The sequence below is a fragment of the Rhinoraja longicauda genome, chromosome 24 (genome assembly GCF_053455715.1).
Source record: "Rhinoraja longicauda isolate Sanriku21f chromosome 24, sRhiLon1.1, whole genome shotgun sequence".
NCBI classification, from domain to species: domain Eukaryota; kingdom Metazoa; phylum Chordata; class Chondrichthyes; order Rajiformes; family Arhynchobatidae; genus Rhinoraja; species Rhinoraja longicauda.
In genome coordinates this window covers 2695233-2718377 of record NC_135976.1, presented here as the reverse complement: position 1 = coordinate 2718377, position 23145 = coordinate 2695233, and the positions used below count along the sequence as shown (strand labels likewise).

The following is a 23145-nucleotide window of genomic DNA, read 5'->3' as shown; positions in this document are numbered from 1 at the left end:
CCTCCAACCTCATCTACTGTATTCGCTGTTCCAGGTGTGGACTCCTGTACATCAATGAGACCAAGTGCAGGTTCGGCGATCGTCGCGCTGAACAACTACGCTCAGACCGCCTAATCCTCCCTGATTTGCTGATTGCTAAACACTTCAACTCCCCCTCCCATTCCCAATCTGACCTTCCTGTCCTGGGCCTCCTCATTGTCAGAGTGAGGCCCAGCACAAATTGGAGCAACAGCACCTCATATTTCGCTTGGTCAGGTTGCACCCCAGCGGTTTGAACATTGACTTCTCCAACTTCAAGTAGCCCTTGCTTTCCCTCTCTCTCCATCCCACTGCCTTCCCAGTTCTCCCACCAGTCTGACTGTCCCTGATTACATTTTATCTGCTTGCTTTGTTGTCACCTTCTCCTAGCTAACAATGATCTATTCTATATTTTCCTTGGCCTCTTCTGATGTCTCGTTTTCACACCTTACCCATCCTTATCTCTGTGTCGCCATCTCCCCTGACTCTCAGTCTGAAGAAGGGTCCCAACCTGAAATGTCACCCTTTCCTTCTCTCCAGAGACGCCTCCTGTCCCACTGAGTTATGCTGAGTTACTCCAGCATTTTGCGTCTGTCTTCGGTGTAAACCAGCGCCTGCTGTTCTTTCCTACGCAGGAAAGTGTTGCGATTTTGTGAAATGGATTTATTCTAAGGTGATCAATTAAATCAGCCCTCAGATCTGCAAACTTCCATTGAGTGTAAAGGATTCTTGCTCTTCCAATAAGCGATTCCACTGTGGCAAAGTCACACTCCCAGAATAATGCACCAGATCAAGGGTTGCATGGAGACTAATATGAGATTTATTGTTCATTGACTAACATCTAATATTCTGCACAATACTATACCATAAAATGTTGTACCTTACAGTCACAGATGTGTAGTTACATATACACAGATATTCTGTACAATTATTACAGCCTTACTTATGCAGTGGTCTGAATTCACACCTTTGGGTATTAACTGCTCAAGCACAGTGGCTTAAAATAATGACAGTGAATGACTCTACCATTAACGTTGATGGAGAAGATGAGACTGGATGGCAAACATTGTCCTGTAACATGTTGCTCCCCACATCCTTCCCCAAATCGCTGACTCCTTCAGCATTGAGATGGACAGCATCCGTTACCTTGCTCAAGGCAGCATCTTTACAGCACTGACTTTTGGTAATGAAGACGGCAGACTCGTCCACCACACAACATTATATTTTACTTTGAAGCCATTGCACAGCAAACTATCTAGCAGAAGCCGCTGCAAACCATTAGCATTGGGAGTGATGCCCAACCAATGAAGGCCAAACACGGTGCTCCATACAGTACTGACTTGGGAATTGCACATGGGCATCGGCCTGGTAAGGAGGGCTTGGGTCCACAGGGCGGGATGTGTGCATCTGGGCATCGACCTAGTAAGTAGGGCTTGGGTTCACACGGCAGGCTGTGTGCATCTGGGCATCGGCCTAGTAAGGAGGGCTTGGGTTCACACGGCAGGCTGTGTGCATCTGGGCATCGGCCTGGTAAGGAGGGCTTGGGTCCACAAGGCGGGATGTGTGCATCTGGGCATCGACCTAGTAAGTAGGGCTTGGGTTCACACGGCAGGCTGTGTGCATCTGGGCATTGGCCTAGTAAGTAGGGCTTGTAAGTAGGGCTCGGGTTCCCGGTGCAGGATGTGTGCATCTGGGCATCGGCCTGGTAAGGAGGGCTTGGGTCCACAGGGCGGGATGTGTGCACATGGGCATCGGCCAGGTAAGTAGGGCTTGGGTCCACAGGGTGGGATGTGTGCATCTGGGCATCAGCCTAGTAAGGAGGGCTTGGGTCCACAGGGTGGGATGTGTGCATCTGGGCATCGGCCTAGTAAGGAGGGCCTGGGTCCACACGGCAGGCTGTGTGCATCAGGGCATCGGCCTAGTAAGTAGGCCTAGTAAGTAGGGCTTGCGTTCAAGGGCGGGATGTGTGCATCTGTTGGGGATGCACGTTCAGAGAACTCGTCAGATGACCAGCCTGTGTCGAGCTGCATCCCAAGTGAATGGACTGGAATTCTTACCGAACAAATCTCTGGTTGAGGCCGCCTTTGGCACGCGTTTGGCCAGTTTTGCGTGTAACTGCAGAACCTACTGACATTAAAGGGCTGATTTAAACAGCTTCCCCTTCCCCGCCACAACCCTTCAAGCTCGAGCTCAACACAAATGGGTTTTTGCAAGATGTTTAAAACGAAGAAAAAAATATTCACTGCGACTGTTCTTACTTTCTATACCACCTTCCTTCCGTGGCTGAACCTGGTGAAGGGAATCACAGCCTTCAGCTCCTGAAATCCCACTCCTGCTCTCCAAGTTAGTCTTCTCCCCAACACTGCCCATATGAGGTCGGGCAGGATTCATTGTTTCAAACCATAAATACGGTTTTACTTCATCCCGGCACAAAGCCATTGGTTAAGATTGGATTTAAATACACATGGAGCTCTCTCACAATTTCAATTACAATCATGCGAGATATTTTTGGATGCCTCCAATACTCAATGTTTTTGTTGGCTCAGGCTGAATTTTTAGCAGGCTGGCTATTGAACAAGCCTCAGTGAAGTGGTACTGGATGATCTGGTTATTCAGACAGCAAGCAAAGAAAACGCCCAAGATTGACACAAAGTGCTTGGGTAACTCAGATACTCTGGAGAAAAAGGATAGGTGACCTTTTGGGTCTTGACCTTTCTTCAGACTGCGCCCGAAACATCACCTATCCTTTTTCTCCAGATATGCTGCCTGACCCGCTGGGTTACTCCAGCACTTTGTGTCTATCTTTGATGTAAACCAACATCTGCACCTCTGTTTCTAAAGGAAATGTCCATATTGTATTCTTTATAGCGTGTGTGTGTGGAGGGAGGGGGAACCATAAGTGAATGTGATTGACTAACTTTTATGAAATACCATATATATGCTGAATAATCACCAACTCGGATCCTAGCATCACTTAAATTCTGCAAGCAAAAACAACGGAGGCATTTTATGTCAGGAGGTGAGGTGCAGAGGTCAGTTCCAAACACTGCAAAGTTGCAGATTGGGGGTCACTTGGCTATTCCCACTTCCCTTTCAATGGAAAGTCAGAATGCAGTGGGTTATCATACCCTGGCCACTGGTGGTCACAATGCCCCAGGTACAATGGAATCCTTTAGCCTACATACAGCGGATACTGGAATCTAGAGCAGAACACAACCTGCTGGAGGAGCTCGGCAGCTCAGGCAGCACCTGTAGAGGGAGGAAGGTTTCGACTCAAAATGTTGACTCTCCATTTCCCTCGACAAAGGTTCAGTTAGCAGCCCGAAGAAGGGTCTCGACCCGAAACGTCCCCCATTCTTTCTCTCCAGAGATGCTGCCTGTCCCGCTGAGTTACTCCAGCATTTTGTGTCGATCTCCAGTTAGCTTACTTGGTTTTCGCTTGGATCTTCCTGAACAGCAATGTCTTTATTCAAGTTTCTTTAATGTGCCAAGGAATGAAACTTCACAGGGCTTCTGATATTTTAATTAGTAACTATCTGCACTCCCCCACCCCACATTTAATTGTTCCATCACTAACAACTGTAGCTCCAGCTGCCTCGGCACTGAGCTCTGGAGTTTATTTCCTAAATCTTTGCACCTCTCTTCCCTTTTATGGTGTTTCAAAGCTATCTTTGACTAAGCTGTGATCAGCTGTTGCAATATCACTTTGTGTGGCTCAAAAAAGATTTTGTTTGATTATTTCCCAGTGAATCCCTTGGCATGTTGTACTATATGAAAGTTGCTGTATAAATGTAAATTGCTGTTGTTGTACAAGGGAGCATCCACATTGTTATGCATTACAGCTTAGTTTGATCCTGTTCTCATCTGACATGTATGTTCTACAGTACATGCAGAAAATACCGCTCTGATTAGTAAGGGCGTCAAAGGTTACAGGGAGAAGGCAGGAGAATAGGGTTGAGAGGGAAAAATAGATCAGCCATGCTTGAATGGCAGAGCAGAGACGATGGGCCGAATGGCCTAATTCTGTCCTAAGTCTTATGTTTCAGGTTTATGTTTCAATGATGAGCTACCATAAACCTGAACTGCTAATGAGGAAGAACTTCTTTAGTGAGAGGGTAGTTAATCTGTGGAACTCATTCCCACAGAGGGCTGTGGAAGCCAAGTCAGTGGATATTTTTCAAGGCAGAGATAGACAAATTCATGATTAGAACGGGTGTCAAGGGATATGGGGAGAAGGCAGGAAAATAGGATTAGGAGGCAGAGATCAGCCATGATTGAATGGTGGAGTAGATTCGATGGGCCGAATGGCCTAATTCTACTCCTACACTTTGTGAAACTGTCCACCGTTTTTGATTGCAGACTTCCAGGTTCTACAGTTTTTGTTTTTCAACGCAACCTTTCCTAAGTGGAAATAGTGTTGCTGGCTAGCGATTATGTAGGAAACTTCTCTTTCCTCACCAGGGCATTGGTTGCAGTTCCTGAGATCAATTAATGCAGCACTGACAAAAAGAAGATGTTTCTGGTCTTCTGGGCTCAATCTGGCAACAGGCTGGGGCTTGAATCTCACAGTAGATGCAATAGTTCAACGCTGCTTCTCAATCAGACCCTAATCAAATAACATTACTCCTTTAAAGGTTAGTAAAACACCAAGTACAAATATAATTTACGTTGGTTGGGGCATTTCACAGACAAAAAATAGGAGTTCTGGAGAAACATAACTAATTTAAACATTTCTGTGATCAGAAAGAAATAATGTGTAGAGATTAATAACAAAATGCCAGTTTGTAGATTGCTGTGGAATTTTATAGGACAGCATCTGAGGTTGACTAGGAGTTTCCTCACTAAAATATTATTTTAAAAAAAATTGCTACTCTACAAAACATTTCCAGTTTTCAAATACAATGAATCTGTCAAAATATATTTCACCATTTACAATAAATTGTTCACAATAAAGTCCATTAAATTTCTTAAAAAAATTAATTGTTTTTTGTTTTCCTTACGCTAAGTTCGGAAGCCTTTAACAAGGCCTTGCTCTTACAAGGGGCCAAGCCCTGCTTTGTTTGGTACTACTAATGCACTCAGCTTTGAAAAATAAAGTTTAAAAAGTAATGATACATAGCAAGTCTTGATTATAATTTCCTTTTTTTGTCTAAAAGGTTTGTTGAAGGTTTGGCAAAGCCCACTGGTCGTTCCATTCGTCCTTTATTTGGTGGTAAATTTCCGAGGCAAACCAAAGGCCGCAACAAAATACCCGAGTTGCCTTAACTCTCACAGCGATTCAACGAGAAATTACGTTCACTGTTTTCAAGGCAACAAACGATCTGATTGCTGTTTCTCCTTCAATCACCAAATGCGGATGACACGGAACATCCATTAAATCTGCTGGGAAAGCCAGAGGAGGTGTAGGAAGCAAAGTATTTTTGAGAGAAAGTGGGAAGACAGATGGAGAATACGTCAATGCATAAATCTATTTGGCTTGCAAGGGCTGAATTATATGCATTATTGTGTCCATTATATTAATTTCCAGTTATGTCGCAAAGACCGAAAAGGCAGACTGACGCAGACTGGACTTTGCTGGTTTGATGTGATTTTAAAGGAAGATATAAAGTTAATCAAGAGATAAGACGATAATCATTCGCGTGCAGACTGGACGAAACTCTGCTTCAAAGCAAGACTGTCCCTTGGGCTGAACCATGGTGGAATGCGTCATTGTCGTTCCTTCTCTTCTCTTACAAATATTCATATGGCACTCACTTGTTTTTGCCGAGCCTATGAAGAGGGTCTCACTCACACAGTGCACGACTTGTCGGTGGCTTGCTGTGTGGTTGGCGATCCAAGGCTGGGGCTAGTTGGATTGGTCTTTGGAAAAACCAATGGTTTAGGCCTCAGTGCAGGAGGCTTCACCTGGGCCGCTATTTTCACGGACTTCACAGGCCTGAAGGTGCATAGCATGTCCCCCGATGAGCTGGCACTGCGCTCGAGAGAGGATTCAGAGTCCTTCAAAATCCGGGAATGCAGTGGGCTGGAAGGTTCGGATGTGGGACCCATGGATGGAGATGCCTTCATGGGTTCCAGGGTATCTAGGACCACATCCGGGGCATGCTTCACTGTGCTCTGACGCTCCAATTCACGCAACTCATTCAGGGCTGAGTTCATCGTTGCCTCAATATCCTAAAGAACGAAACCAATTGGAAGTATTAAGATAAACCAAATTTAAAAAGGCGAGACAGTCAAGTTGTAAAAACAAAGAACTTAAAGGTGCAAGGATCCGAAGACAGCAATGAAACTCCCAGTCAAGCATTCCAGTATCCCACGTTCTACAACCTGCATTTCATAAGTTCATAAGTGATAGGAGCAGAATTAGGCCACTTGGCCCATTACGCCTACTCCGACATTCAAGCATGGCTGATCTATCTTTCTCTCCTAACCCCATTCTCCTGCCTTCTCCCAATAACCCCTGACACCTGTACGAATCAAGAATTTATCTATCTCTGCCTTAAAAATATCCATTGGCGGCCTCCACAGCCTTCTGTGGTAATGAATTTCAGATTCACTTAAGAAATTCCTTCTCATCTCCTTCCTAAAGGAACGTCCTTTTATTCTGAGGCTGTGACCTCTGGTCCCACTAGTGGAAACATCCTCTCCACATCCACTATCCAGGCCTTTCAAACAACACTTGATATTTTCCCTCCACCCTCACCATGTTTGAACCCGGCTTTGCTTTTCATTGGTGTTTATTATAAACTGTGCTCCTGTTTCATCATCACATCATTAATAGCTTAAATATCAATAAAGATCCTAGGAAAACCACCAGCTCAATTGATTGCCCTCTTAGCTCAGACCAAAAGCATTATACAAGTCCAGTTGAAGGCTCGTATTGAATGAGCACTGTACCGTCTGAAGAAAGGTCTCGACCCGAAACATCGCCCATTCCCATTGCACTGTACCGTCAATTCCAATGCTCTTCAGGTCACATGGTGCTTAACAGGCACTTTTGTTCAACAATGTTTAGTTTAGTTTAGAGATACAGCGCGGAAACAGGCCCTTCGGCCCACTGAATCCGTGCCAACCATGCTGACCATCAATTACGCAGCTTCACTAATGTTTACCAGCACTTAATATGTAGCCTTCTATGCTGTGGCAATTTTATGTGTTCTAAATATGTCATAAATGTTCTGAGAATGTCTTAAATGCTGCAACCACCCATTCATTTAACCACCGGCCCTGCCCATCTGACCAGGTGGACAGAAGACAATCCACATTTAAATCAAAGCTAACACTGCAAAATAGATTAATCTATCATTTACGAATTATTACTGGATCAATTAACACATATGTGACAGACACAGAATGCTGGGGTAACTCAGCGGGACAGGCAGCATCTCTGGAGAGAAGGAAATGGTGATGTTTCGGATCGAGACTCTTCTTCAGACGGTCTGAAGTCTTCTTGTGTCTGAAGAAGGGTCTTGTGTCTATCTTCAGTTGGAACCAGCTTCTGCAGTTCCTTCCTACACTATAACACATATGTCACCTAGGTACAAGTGCAATGAGAATAAATCACTTCAAGATGTTTTGAGGATGTAAAAGATGCAGTGCGAATGCAATGTTTATATTATATGTTATCCTCCTAAGAACTAGAGTCATCTTGTTGTGCGTTGATATATCCAGTACTTGCATCTACCAATTACATACAGCGCTGCCAAGGATCTTGTGACTCGATGTTAAACCCTCCAGAGTAAGAAATTCTTTGTTAAACCATAAAAATAAACAAAACAACTATTGTAATTTTATTTTAAAAGGGTTGACTGTGTTTTGAAGGAACGATGGATTATATTACAATGATCAAGGGAGCCTTCGGCAACACAAGAAGGATTTCTGAAGCTCAGCGAGTTCAGTTCAACTCCAGGTGCTTTAGGTGGATTCCTGCTTCCGTGGTTTGTTAATACAGAAGACAGAGAAATGCCTCATCAACAGATTTGATGAGAACTACTAGCGTTTCTTTGAATCTGAGTTTTCCCTGAAACCCAATTCCAACCCTGTCCTGTTCTGTTCAGACACTGCACAAAGATCTGTTTGACTTCACTTGAAAGCTGACAATTGCCGTGTAACAATCCTCATGTGACTGCTCCCAGACCAACATCAACCACCCCCCCCACCCCCCGCCATCATCGTAAATCACTTGGCGGTTACTCAGAAGGCCCAGAGAGTAATGCTAGCCTCAGGATTATATTCCTTCTCTGAAGACACATCAATAATGATGATTTCAGAGCAAACCTCTGTCTTGTACAATGAGGAACAGGCAGCTACAAAACCTTGGAGAGGTAGTGGGCGAGGGAAGAAGAGGAGTGGGCTGGGAGGATTATTTAAGAGAGGGAGGGCGGATTAAAAAGGGGAAGGAGAAGAAAAAAACTCAGGTAGAGAAGAGGGGACCTTAATGGAGAGTCAATATGAACACGTGGAAAATAGTTGGACTTGCTATTTATTGCTCATTTATGCCAGTGCATGTCTGAAACTCTGCCCCTAAAAGGCTGCAGTTGCAGCTCAATCTGAGCTTTTAATACTAAATGCAGTAGATTTTTGTGGGCAAAGCTCATTCAATATGTGCAGACGTTCCCTGAATACCTCCTCCCTTGGGCACTCCTGAGTTAAGGTAGCCAATCCACAAGATACATGACCAAGGGGCAGCACTGATCCACCTCCCTCATAGCCACGTAACCCTTGCCTTCCCTCTCCCTCTCCGTCCCTCCCCCACCCTAGTTGTCCAACTAGTTTCACTGTCCTCCTGATTAATGTTACTGTTTGTATGCCTTGTTCTCACCTTCCCCTCGGTCAACAATGATCCATCCTAGAGAAAAGGAATAGATGACATTTCGAGTCAAGACTCTGCTTGACTCTCAGTCCGAAGAAGGGTCTCGACCCGAAATGTCACCCATTCCTTCTCTCCAGAGATGCTGTCTGTCCCGCTGGGTGACTCCAGCATTTTGTGTCTGCAGCCACTTGAAAGATTGTCATGGGAGAGCAATGTACCTGGGCAATGGATTCCGGGTCCAGTGGCCTATGGTTGCTGAAGCTTTTGGACCTTCCCGCAACGACCACTTTGCGGATCTGCGGGCTGTCGGCTCTGTTTGCCGAGGGCCGGCGGGTAATCGAGTTCAGGCTGCTGTGTGTCACCACCGGTCGTTTGTCTGGCGTTTCCTTGGCAGTGCTTTGGGCCACTTGAGGAGAGCTCTTGGGACTGGCAGGGCCTTGGGGCACGCCATCTGCAGGTGGGGAAGCCAGCCCGTGTCCAGTGAGGCTATGGCCGTCAGCGGTTCGGAAGGACCTCCGGATACTCCCAGACTCCTGCTTCTTCTTCTGCCTGCAACGACAATGCAAAAGAATCACTCATAAAGAGCAAAGACACACACGCAAAAAAGAAAAAAGAAAAAAAAGGCAAAATGCAAAGAAAAAACAAAAAAAACAAAGAAAAGAAAAACAAAAAAAAGAAAAGAAAAAGCAAAAAAAAGGCAAAATGCAAAGAAAAAACAAAAGAAAAACAAAGAAAAGAAAAACAAAAAAAGAAAAACAAAAATATAAAGAAAACAAAAAACAAAGAAAGCAAAAAAGAAAAAAAGAAAAAAAGAAAAGAAAAAAAACAAAGAAAAGAAAAAGAAAAAAAAAAAAGAAAAAAAACAAAGAAAAGAAAAACAAAAACACAAAAAGACCAAAAAAAAGTAAAATAATCAAAAGGAAAAAGAAATGGAAAAAAAACAAGCAAAAAAGGATCACTCACTCCCAAAGACCAAAAGCAAATTCAACTCTAAACTCAAACGTCACCCTTTCTGAACACAGTCCTCAACAACTCTGTGGCAACCCCTTCCCTCTGACTTTGACAGTATATCCAGAGCCACAAGAGGCATTCATCCAAGTATAAAAGTCCCACGTGAGACTGTTGAGGAGATTGCTGACTGAACAGAGGCAAGGTACCTCATGGCATATGTTGAACACAGCGTAGGTTGAGGACGGTGACACTGACCTGTTAAGGTTTGCTAAGTAAATGTCTGCAACGTGTCCTGTTGGTGAACTGATGCTGGTCTTCGACAGGGGTCTCTCATCCGGGGGTGGAGCAGTGTCTCCTTTTGGACTCAGTCGATCAGAGAACGTATCGTCACTAATAATGGAACAAATCACAATAAGAATAAAGACAGGAGAAGGGGAGGGATGGCGAGGGGAAGGGAGGGGAGGGATGGCCAAGTAATGGAAGAGAAGTGATAGAGGGAAGGATGAAAGAGATGGAGAGAGAGTGGGCAGAAGATGGGTAGAGAGGGGAGGGGAGGAATAGAAAAGGAAAAAGATAGTGAGGTTTATATTAGTTTAGTCTCGAGATACAGCCTGGAAACAGGCCCTTTGGCCCACCGAGTCCGCACCAACCAGCGATCACTCCATATCCTACATACTCCAGGACAATTTACAATTCTTACCGAAGGCAATTAACCTACAAATCTGTACATCTTTGGAGTGTGGGAGGAAACTGGAGCACCCGGGAGAAAACTCACGCAGGTCAGGGGGAGAACGTACAAACTCCGAACAGGCAACACCTGTAGTCAGGATCGAACCCGGTCTCCGGCGCTGTAAGGCAGCAACTCTACCGCTGCGCTGTAATAAGCAGAGGGGAAGGAGGTAGAACAAAAGAGGGATTCAGGAAGGGGGACGGAGAGAGGTGGAGAAGGCAAGAGTGTCGTGTGAAAGGGGATGAAGAGAGATGGAAAACACATGAAGAGGAGTACATCAGACATTGTGGGTAGGATTGAGTAGGTGTGCCAGTACAGAATTGGACAGAGGATTCAGGAATTAGCGTGGAGAAGGGGAAAGGAGGCAAAAAAGAAAAATAGGTGAATATTGATGTTGAGTGGATAAAATGTGTTATGAGAGGGTGCAAGAAACAGATAACCATAATTAACGCCACTGCATCAACATACATTAAATTAAATATGGTGAAGAATAAATTATATGAATAAATGCAAACAAGTTGAGAAGAGAGTTGGTGAGCAGCCATTTTGAGATGAGAAAAGGCATCTTGGAAAAATCGGCAGGAGAGTGGAGCGAAAGCTTTGTTTTGTTTGAAAAGTGGCTCTGTTTCAAATTAAGGTGGCACATTTTGAAAAGCAGGCATTAAATTGGTTGGGGAAGTGACACAGCAGCCAAGGAGAGGCAGGAAAGGTTTAGCAAAGTGTCCGTGTCGGGAGAGAGGCTATGTTGAGGTGAAGTGCTGGGTTGAGGTGACGTGCCGAGGCTTTGGCTCAAGAGGCTCTGATGATAGGGCTGAGAAAAGGGAAATAGCAGGTGAAGGTATGGTCTTTTCCTGGTAATTTCTGGGTAATTCATCCTAGTTTTATTGGTGTTGTAGAGGTGGCAGGTAGGGTAGTGTAATGTCCCTCAGGACATTGAAGAACAAATAGGGTTAACAAATGTATTAACCCTATTTAACAAATAGGGTTAATGGAAAAACAACTTTCCCAATTAGGTTCCCCCTAATTAATCTACAAATCTGTTCGCCTCGTTAGGGGATTTTAACTTTCCCAATATAGATTGAGATTGCTACAGTGCCAAGAGCTTAGTCATAGAATCATACAGCACTGAAACAGGCCCTTCAGCCCAACTTATCCACACCGACTAACATGCCCCATCCACACTAGTCCCACCTGCCTGCATTTGGCCCATATCCTTCTAAACCTCCCCTCTCCATGTACCTGTCCAAATCGTTTTTAAATGTTGTGATAGTACCTGCCTCAACTACCTCCTCTGGCAGCTCGTTCCATGTACCTACCACCCTTTGTGTAAGAAAGTTACATCTTTCCTATAATAGGGTGATCAAAACAGAACACAATGCTCTAAAGGTAGACACAAAGTGCGAGAGTAACTCAGCGGGTCAGGCAGTATCTCTGGAGAAAAAGGATGGATGACGTTTCGGGTCGGGACCCTTCTTTAGATTGGTGCCTGACCCACTGAGTTACTCCAGCACTTTGTGTCTATCTTGAATATCAGAACGATGTACACAATACTTTAAATGTGGCCTCAGCAATGTCTTGTACAACTGTAACATAACCTTCCACCTTCAGTACTCTGGCTGGTGAAGGCCAATGTGCCGAAAGCCTTCTTGATTACCTTGTCTACCTGTGACACCACTTTCAAGGAACTATGTACCTGTACTCCTCGATCCCTCTGCTCTACAACACCCCCAGAGCCTTGCCATTTGCTGTGTAGGTCCTGCCCCGGTTAGACTTCCCAAAATGCAACACCTTGCACTTGTCTGCATTAACCATTCCTCTGCCCACCTGCCCAATCATTCAAGATCTTAATCAAGGACGAGTATCACCCTGGACACTCCCTCTTCTCCCCTCTCCCACCAGACAAGAGATACAGAAGTGTGAAAAGGCACACCTCCAGATTCAGGGACAGTTTCTTCCCAGCTTTTATCAGGCAACTGAACCATCCTATCACCAACTAGAGAGTGGTCTTGACTCATCATCTACCTCATTGGAGACCTAATAGTTTCAAAGTTGGCCTTGCCTCAGTTTACAATTTGAACTTGTGGGTCCTTGCTGTTTTTATAAATGATTATCTTACTTCTACTCCTGCTTCACAGTGTTTTCAGGCTCTATCTCAGAGTATATTTGATCAGGCATGGGAGATTTATCTAGCTTCCTACATTTTCAGACGTCCGGAACCTCTTTGATTATAATGCATACGGTCCTCAAAACACCTCCACTAACTGTCCCGAATGTCCTTCCTCCTTGACCATCTCTTGCAGCTCCACATGAAGGTGGCCATTTTTGGTTCTGAGGGGTCCTATTCTCTCTCTAGTTACCCCTTTTCCCTTAATATAACTATAAAACCTATTTGGATTTTGCAGAGGTTATGAAGAAAGATTCCTACATTGGGTTGATATCCAGAAATGCAGAGAGAACTGATTTTTAGTTTAATTTAGAGATATAGTACGGAAACAGGCCCTTCGCCCCTACCGAGACCGCGCCGACCAGTGATCCCCGCACATTAACACTATCCGACACACACTGGGGACAATTTACACATACATCAAGCCAATTAACCTACAAACCTGTATGTCTTTGGAGTGTGGGAGGAAACTGAAGATCTCGGAGAAAACCCACGCAGGTCATGGGGAGAACGTACAAACTCCGTACAGACAGCTCCCGTAGTCAGGATTGAACCCAGGTCTCCAGCGCTACATTTGCAGTAAGGCAGCAACTCTACCGCTGCGCCACCGTGCATTCTTTTTAATGTTTCTAATGTTTTACTTTTAAACAGCAATAAAACCTTTGACATGGTAAATAAGGAACAATTATTTCATTGACGGAATTTCGTGATAATTTTTTCACAGTGGAGAGATTGAGAGAAACTTCATTACACGGAGTAGTGTTGGAGATGGAAACAACTACATCTTTTGAGGGAAACAAACTCAAATTTAGTGCCGAGATACGTGCAAGTCTATGGTGAGAATGCATGGCGGGAGTGGCATCTGTGGATTGTTTTAGCACACAACTATGATGCGATGTGGCCTTCAGATTTTCTGTAGCAAACTAGATGAAGTGGACCCGTTGGGCCCAAACCTCTCCTGCATTGGTGCAGCACCCTCTCCTCCCCCCACTCTCCCCTCCCCCCTCCCTCCCTCCTCCCCCTCCCTCTACTCCCCTCCCCCCACTCCATCCCCCTCAACCCCCCTTATCCTCCCTCCTCCCCCCCTCCCTCCCTCACTCCCTAGGAGATAGATTTAAACTTTAAAATGTGAATAACTTTTAAAATATAACACCGATTTCAATGAGACTTCTTCCATTAGCACCAAAGGGACGACGGTGAGTAAGGTGGGCCTAAAATTGTCGCGCTATCGTGTACCGTTTTGGCTGTAGTTCAGGAACAAACAAACAAACAAACGAGAGTTTTAGTATATAGATGAGTTATGACGCTGATGGAAACCTACGTGTCTTGGACCACGATGTACTGATGTGGGACGAGCCCATCTATTCCATTATGTCGGCCTTCCCACCAGTCCTCCGACGCTCTGTGGTACAGCAGCAGACTTGCGCCCTTCTTAAAGGAGAGCTCCCGGGCCGTGCGGCCAGTGTAGTCGAACTTTGCAATGGCTTCTATCGGCTCACCTTCTGCAAAAGGAACAGAGCCAACATCATTATTGAGGTAAATTAGCCATTTACATCGTCACACTTGTCCCTCCCACAGGTTCCCCTACCATTCTCTTCTCTTTTTCGTACGTTACCATATCGTGATACTTCCAATATGCGTGCCACCTGAATACTGCCAACATGGTGGCGTAGCGGTAGAGCTACTGCCTTATCGCGCCAGACACCCGGCTTCAATCCCGACTACGGGTGCTGTCTGTATGCAGTTTCTGTTCCCTCCGTTACCTGCGCGGGTTTTCTCCAGGCACTCTGGTTTCCTCCCACACTCCACAGACATACAGGTTTGTAGGCTCAAAATGCTGGAGTAACTCAGCGGGTCAGGCAGCATCTCAGGAGAGAAGGAATGGGTGATATTTCGGGTCGAGACCCGTCTTCAGACTTCTCAACCCAAAAACGTCACCCATTCCATCTCTCCTGAGATGCTGCCTGACCCGCTGAGTTACTCCAGTATTTTGTGTCTACCTTCGATTTAAAACGGCATCTGCAGTTTTATTTCCTACAGGTTTGTAGGCTAATGGGCTTGGTATAAATATAAATTGTCTCTAGTGTGTGTAGGATAGTGTTAGTGTGCGGGGATCGCTGGTCGGTGTGGATTTGGTGGGCCGAAGGGCCTGTTTCCACACTGTATCTCTAAATATCAGGCTGATGGGCCATGGAAGCAGAAGTGATCTCTCACATGGATTCAACTTGAATGGACAGCAATTAAGTGAAGTGATTCTGACATTTTTTCACTTGCTGAGCTGACCTTTAAACCCGAGATCATCAGTTACCTGAAGCTTTTTTTGTCAGTTTACATATTAGGCGGTGAATTTATCTGGTGTCATCCATTGGGCGAGTGTCTTTGAAAACTGCTCATATGGATGCGGGCAATCAAATATGACAGAAACCTAGAGAATACCTAGGATTTGAAGAGGTTCCACCTGGGAGGCTGTTCTGGAAGGTCAAATTACATGGGATCCAGGGACAGCTCGCCCAACTGGTGCTGTTTGTGGTATTTGTGGTTTATATCAATGATTTGGATGAGAATTTGTTGAGGCATGTTTAGTAAGTTTGCAGATGATACTAAAGTGGGTGGTATCGTAGATAGTGAAGATGGTTATCAAAAATTACTGTACGATCTTGATAAGTTCGGCAAGTGGGCTGAGGAATGGTTAATAGAGTTTAATGCAGATAATTTAATGCAGATAAGTGCAAGGTGTCACATTTTGGGAAGTCAAACCAGGGCAGGACATTCATAGTGAATGGTAGAGCCTTGGGGTGTGTTTTAGAGCTGAGGGATCTAGGAATGCAGGTAACATTGTTCCTTTAAAGTGGCATCACATGTAGATAGGACTTGAGGGTCTGAACTATTGTGAGAGTTTGGGCGGGCTAGGACTTTATTCCTTGGAGCACAGGAGAAAAAAAGGTGATCTTATAGAGGTGTATAAGACCATGAGGGAAAGATAGGGTGGATGCCTAGAGTCTATTCAGAGTTGGGGAATCAAGAACCAGAGGACATAGGTTTAAGGTGAGAGGGGAAAGATCTAATTGGAAACTGAGTGGGAACGTTTTCATACAGAGGGTGGTGGGTACATGGAATGATCTGCCAGAGTAGCTGGTTGAGGCAGGTACTGTAACAACATTTAGAAGACATTTGGGTAGTTACATGTATGGGCAGGGTTTAGAGGGATATGGGCCAAATGTGGGTAGATGGAAGATAGGCACAAAATGCTGGAGTAACTCAGCGGGACAGGCAGCATCTCTGGAGAGAAGGAATGGTGACGTTTTGGGTCGAGACCCTTCTTCGGACTGATGGGATGGGACTAGTGTGGATGGGGCATCTTGGTCGTCATGGGCAAGTTGGGCCTGAAGGCCTGTTTCCGTGCCGTATGTCTCTATGACCTCCTTCCCTTATAACCTCTTTGTTTGAGAATAATGATGACTTGACATCATTATATTTACCAACTTACTCAGTTTAGTTCAGAGACACAGCATGGAAACAGGCCCTTCGGCCCACCAAGTTTGCGCTGACCAGCGATCCCCACACATTAACACTATCCTACACACATTAGGGACAATTTACATTTATACCAAGCCAATTAAAGTACAAACCTGTACGTCTTTGGAGTCTGGGAGGAAACTGAAGATGGTGGAGAAAACCCACGCACAAACGTGCAAACTCCGTACAGACAGCATCCATAGTCAGGATCAAACCCGGGTCTTTAGCACTGTAAGGCAGCAGCTCTACCGCTGCGCCACCGTGCCTGGCCTATAAATATGAACCACTCCGAACTATTGTTGGGCTGGAATCCTGAAACTTCTCACATTAGTACTGGGGACTGTTAGAATTTAAGAAAACCTTTTACCATCACCTCAAGAGAGAAAATATCAATCCTGCCAGTGATGTTCATTTTGGGAGAACGGGAGGGGGGTGAATCTGTGGAATTCTTTGCCACAGGAGGTTGTGGAGGCCAAGTCAATGGATATTTTAAAGGCAGAGATAGATAGATTCTTGATATGAACAGGTGTCAGGGGTTATGGGGAGAAGGCAGGAGAATGGGGTTCGGAGGGAGAGATAGATCAGCCGTGCTTGAATGTCAGAGTAGACCTGATGGGCTGAATGGCCTAATTCTGCTCCCATCACATGGCCTTATGAACTATATATTTTTAGGGTGCTCCTTTGATAATAGATTTAGATACAGATTTAGATATAGGTCATAGGGCTAACGGAATCAAGGGAGAAGGGGAGAAAGCAGGAACGGGGTACTGATTGTGGATGATCAGCCATGATCATGTTGAATGGCGGTGCTGGCTCGAAGGGCCAAATGGCCTCCTCCTGCACCTATTTTCTATGTTTCTAAATGGAGATATGTGAAACAGTCTTTGGTGGATCTGGTCTCTGGAATAATTGATGAGTAGACACAGCATGTTCCCTTGGGAGTATGTGGGAGTGTGGGGGACACGCTGGGGAGGGAGGGATAGGCAGCTGAATGCATTCGTCACAACAGAAAACTGGTGTCTTTGTTTTATTGTGTGGGCTGTCATTCAGCAGTAGTTTGCCAAGTTCAAGAGTCCAGCTCATTGCATTCCTGTAGCCAATATTCATTTAAACACAAAGGTCTACATTACAGTATATATCAGCTCTCTGGTGACCTGTGTGCTCCACACATTCTTTCTGTCTGACCTCATTCATTCAGATTAAAGTCAGTGCAGAAATTACATCAGTTGGGCAAAGTTACATCTGTGTCAAAATAAGAATTATGGCAAGCTACTAATAAAGTGGGAGATTCCTGGATGAGCACCCATTCCTTTCCTTGATAGGATTGTTTTCCTGCCAATCTCTCCCCTCTTTCTCATCCCTTCCTCTGCCAAGAAGAGCAGGCACGTTTCATTTGCAGTGATAGTGTATGGGGCAGATGTATCATAGAAACATGGAAAACAGGTGCAGGAGGAGGCTATTCGGCCCTTCGAGCCAGCACCGCCATTCATTGTGATCATGGCTGGTCATCCACAATCAGTAACCTGTGCCTGCCTTCTCCCCATATCCCTTGATTCCACTAGCCCCTAGAGCTCTATCTAACTCTCTTAATATGTATCAATATGTGCACTGTGACTAAATAGTGGTTTTGCCTTGTATAAAATTAAAACCTGATCTGAAGTTTATCCGAGCCCAGCCAATCCAAATATAGAAACATAGAAAATAGGTGCAGGAGGAGGCCATTCGGCCTTTGAGCCAGCACTGCCATTCAGTGTGATCATGGCTGATCATCCACAATCAGTAACTTTCTCCCCATATCCCTTGATTCCACTAGCCCCTAGACTCTATCTAACTCTCTCTTAAATTCATCCAGTGATTTGGCCTCCATTGCCCGCTGTGGCAGAGAATTCCACAACGTCATAACTCTCTGGGTGAAAAAGTTCCTTCTCATCTCAGTTTTAAATGGCCTCCCCTTTATTCTAGGACTGTGACCCCTGGTTCTGGATTCCCCCAACATTGGGAACATTTTTCCTGCATTGGGAACATTTTTCCTTCCTATTTTGAGGACAATGAAAAGCATATAGAGTGGATGTGGAGAGGATGTTTCCACTGGTGGGAGAGTCTAGGACCAGAGGTCACAGCCTCAGAATGAAAGGACGCTCTTTTGGAAAGGAGGTGAGGAGGAACTTCTTTAGTCTGAGGGTAGTTAATCTGTGGAACTCATTGCCACAGAGGGCTGTGGAGGCTAAGTCAGTGGATATTTTTAAGGCAGAGATGGACAAGTTCTTGATTAGAACGGGTGTCAAGGGTAATGGGGAGAAGGCAGGAAAATGGGATTAGGAGGCAGAGATCAGCCATGATTGAATGGCAGAGTAGACTCGATGGGCCGAATGGCCTAATTCTGGTCCTGTAACTTGTGAACTTGTGAACAATATTTTTGCACACCCGATTGTCCCTGGGGAATCTACCTTTAGTTGCAGAACTTTCTCAAGGGCGAGGATAGGCAGCCTGCCGTTGTGTGGTACAATAACTGCAGATGCTGGTACAAATCGAAGGTATCACAAAATGCTGGAGAAACTCAGCTGGTCAGGCAGCATCTCTGGAGAGAAGGAATGGGTGACGTTTCGACCCGAAACGTCACCCATTCCTTCTCTCCAGAGATGCTGCCTGACCCGCTGAGTTACTCCAGCATTTTGTGATAACTTCAGCCTGCTGTTGTTGTGCACATTGGCAGGAACGGCAGAGGTAGGAAGAGGAATGAGGTACTCCAGAGTGAGTACAAGGATTTATACAAATTATAAAGATTATAAACAGGACATCGAGGGATGTCATCTCCAGGTAGCTCCTGGAGCCAAGCCTTAGACAGGATTAGAACCCTCCTATCTTCCTGTAAGGACAGGAAGGCAAGGCAGGTGACTTTGTTCAGTTCAGTTTATTGTCACATGTACTGAGGTACAGTAAAAAGCCTTTGTTGCGTGCTAACCAGTCAGCGGAAAGACAATACACGATTACAATCGAGCCATTTACAGCATATAGATACATGATAAGGTAATAGCGTTTAGTGCAAGGTAGAGCCAGTAAAGTCCGATCAAAGATAGTCCGAGGGTCACCAATGAGGTAGATAGTAGTTCAACACTGCTCTCTGGTTGTGGTAGGATGATCAGCTGGGAAGAAATTGTCCCTGAATCTGGAGGTGTGCGTTTTCACACTTCTATACCTTTTCCCAATGGGAGAGGGAGGAAGTGGGCGAGGCCAGGGTGTGATTATGCTGCTGGCCTTGCCAAGATGAGAAATTGGTGCAGAGGGCAGGGATTCAGATTTTCAGACCATTGAGACTTTCTTCTGGGGCAGAGGTGACCTGTAAAGAGGGACAAGTTCCACCTGGCCTGGAGGGGAACCAATATCCTGCCGGGTAGTCTTGCGAGCGCTACTCAAGGGGACTGATAGTAAGTTGGTTGGCGGATGGGATGCATTGCAGGAGTAAGGCAGGTGAGAGGCTGGAAGTCAGTGTGGAAAGTGATAGAAGCAAGTTCAGGAGCCAGATGGGTAGGAGAGCAGCAAGGAACGAATGCAAGTCTGTTGGTTTAGGTAGCATTTATTTTAATGTGAGAGGCCTGATGGTCAAGGCAGATGAACAGTGGGCCTGGCAAGCTAAGTGTGACTGCGACATTTTAGAAGTTACAGAAAACTGCAGAAGGCAGTGTCAGCTTAAGGTTGCAGGGCACAGGGGCTGCAGATGAGGCAAGGGCAGGTAACATAGAGGGGAGGTTCATTCATTAAGCTAAATGTTACTGCAGTAGTGTAAGATGTCATTACTGATGGTTCATCCAGTGAGACTATATGGGTGGAGCAAAGGAATAAAAAGGGGATGATTATCTCTTTGGGAGCCTGCTATAGGCCCTCAAGTAATCAACGGGAATTAGAGGAACAAATAGGGTTTTTGTAGTAGGAGATATTAACTTTCCCAATATTGAGAATGCTATGGTGCTTAGTTATAGAGTCATACAGCTTTAATACAGGCCCTTTGACCCAACTTGCCCACAACGACCAACATGCCCCATCTACACCAGTCCCACCTGCCTGCATTTGGCCCATATCCCTCCAAACCTGTCCTATCCATGTACCTGCCCAACTGTTGTTTAAACATTGTGAAAGTACCTGCCTCAACTACCTCACGTGGCAGTTCATTCCATACACCTACCAACCTTTTGTGTAAAATAGTTGCTCCTCGGGTTTCAATGATTGGATTTGAATTTGTGGGTCATTGGCAAGAGGTTTGGGGAAGGAGGGAGGTGCTCCCACAGGATGGACTCCACTTGCACCCGGCTGGGACCAGGGTCCTGGCAAATTGCATCATCAGGGCCGGAGATAGGGCTTTAAACTAACTAGTGTGGGGGTGAGGTCAACAAATTGGAAGTGTAAGGGTGGAGTTAAAGGGAAGGCGAGTGCAGGAGACGTTACAGGAATCTCCAGAAGTAACAGGACAGAAAGATTAAGAGGGGATAAGAGAGTAAGATCAGGTAAAATTGGGACCAATGTGAACACCAAACTAAAGTTATTATATTTGAATGCATGTGGTACTAAGGAACAAGGTGGATGAGCTTGTAGCACAGTTAGACATTGGTAGGTATAATGTTGTGGGCATTACAGAAACGTGGTTGCAAGAGGATTGAAGCTGGGAGCTGAATATCCAAGGTTACACGTCCTCTTAAAAAGACAGACAGATGGGCAGAGGGGGTGGGGTAGCTCTGCTGGTAAGGATTGAAATTCAGTCCTGATCAAGAGGTGACAGGATCAGAAGATGTAGAATCCTTGTGGGTAGAGCTAAGAAACTGCAAGGGTAAAAAGACCCTGATGGGAGTTACTTACAGGCCCCCGATCAGTAGCCTGGATATGGGGTACAAATGACATCAGGAGATGCAATCAGCATGTAGGAAAGGCAATGCTACGATGGATATGGGGGATTTCAATATGCAGGTAGATTGAGAAAATCAGATTGGTACTGGACCCCAAGAGAGGGAATTTGTAGAGTGCCTACAAGATGGTTTCTTTGAGCAGCTTGTAGTGGAGCCTATCAACAAAAGGCAATTCTGGATTTGGTGTGTAATGAACCGGATTTGATTAGTGAGCTTAAGGTAAAGGAACCATTAAGAGGTAGCGACCACAATATGATACTAGCATATTAGCATGGATGGCAGGTTGGCTGAATGGCAGAAGGCAAAGAGTGGCAATAAAGGGAGCTTTTTCGGGTTGGCTGCCAGTGACTAGCGTAGTTCCATCTGTGATGGGGCCGTTACTCTTCATGTTGTATATCAATGATTCGGATGAGGGGATTGAAGACTTTGTGGCCATGTTTGCAAATGAAACGAAGATACATGTAGGGGCAGGTAGTGTAGAGAAAGCAGGGACTCTGCAGGAGGACATGGACAGGTGGGATGGTGGGCAAAGAGGTGACAGGTGGAATACAGTGTGGCAATGTGTGGAGGCATGCATTTTGGTAGCAGGACTTAGACTATTTTCTAAATGGGGAGAGAATTCAGAAATCTCAATGAATATTCTTCCTCTGTTTATACCATGATACATGATGGCAATTGAACTTGGAATTTACAATGGAGAAGGGTCTCGACCCGAAACATCACCCACTCCTTCTCTCCAGAGATGCTGCCTGACCTGCTGAGTTACTCCAGCATTTTGTGTCTACTTACAATGTAAGATTTCTTGAGGACATCTGTATTACAGTCGAGGAGTAATGGCCATCCTAGGGTGCATGCAGGTAGATAGATCTCTTGGGCATGATCAGCTATATCTGAGGCAGTTATGGGGAAGCTAGAGAGGGAATTGCAGGAGCTCTAGTTGAGGTATATGAATCATCATTAGACACGAGTGAGGTGCCAGATGACTGGAGGGTGGCTAATGTGTTTCTATTTAAGAAGGGCTGCAAGAAAAAGCAGTGAACTATAGACCAGTGAGACTAACATCATATCATATCATATCATATCATATCATATATATACAGCCGGAAACAGGCCTTTTTGGCCCTCCAAGTCCGTGCCGCCCAGCGATCCCCGTACATTAACACTATCCTACACCCACTAGGGACAATCTTTACATTTACCCAACCAATTAACCTACATTTGGAGGTTCTTCAAAAAACTCATTCAAATTCGTAAGACGCAATCTCCCACATATAAAAGCATGCTGATTGTCCTTAGTCAGCCCCTGTGTATACAAATGCAGATATATCTTATCCCTCAGAATGGTTTCCAGTAACAAGAAAATACATGCATTTGAATAGACAACACCTTACAAATTTGAATTGAATTTTTGAACATATAACTAAAAAGGTTGACAAGGACAAGGCCATAGACGTTGTCTCTATGGACTTCATCAAGGCCTTTGATAAGGTTCCACATGGTAAGCTACACTGCATGGGATCCAGGAAGAGCAAGCGAACTGGATACAGATTGGCTTCATGGAAGGAAGCAGAGGGTGGCGGTGGTGGAAGAGTGGAGCCCTGTGGCAAGTACCTCAGAGATTGGCCACAACCAGAGAGCAGTTCGGAACTACTATCTACCTCATTAGAGACCCTCGGACTATCTTTGATCGGACTTTACTGGCTTTATCTAGCACTGATCGTTATTCCTTTATAATCAGTCTGAAGAAGGGTCTCGACCCGAAACATCACCCATTCCTTCTCTCCCGAGATGCTGCCTGACCTGCTGAGTTACTCCAGCATTCTGTGAATAAACACCTTCAATTTGTACCAGCATCTGCAGTTATTTTCTTATGTTATTCCCTTATTATGTATGTGTACACTGTGACTGGCTCAATTCTCTTTTTGCTGACTGGTTAGCTCGTAACAAAAACCCTTCCTACTAAATGGCACATAAGATAATGAGGAATCAAATGGAAAGGAACAGGGTTGATCACTGTAGTTAATTCGCAGTCTGCAGCAGGAGAGGAATACAACCAAGTTGT

At 45.1% G+C, this 23145-nt stretch overlaps 1 protein-coding gene across 1 annotated transcript in view; it reads right to left on the bottom strand.

The window, feature by feature from the left end:
- Nucleotides 1–822: 822 nt before the first annotated feature.
- Nucleotides 823–23145, bottom strand: part of srgap2 (SLIT-ROBO Rho GTPase activating protein 2) — a 240868-nt gene continuing 218545 nt past the window's right edge. Inside the window, exons 19-22 of the mRNA XM_078420528.1 lie at nucleotides 13994–14174; nucleotides 10034–10168; nucleotides 9046–9376; nucleotides 823–6189 (exon numbers count right to left, since the gene is read on the bottom strand). Of these exons, the coding sequence (XP_078276654.1) occupies nucleotides 5806–6189; nucleotides 9046–9376; nucleotides 10034–10168; nucleotides 13994–14174 (1031 nt within the window). The 3' untranslated portion in view covers nucleotides 823–5805. The remainder of the gene's footprint in view (nucleotides 6190–9045; nucleotides 9377–10033; nucleotides 10169–13993; nucleotides 14175–23145) is intronic.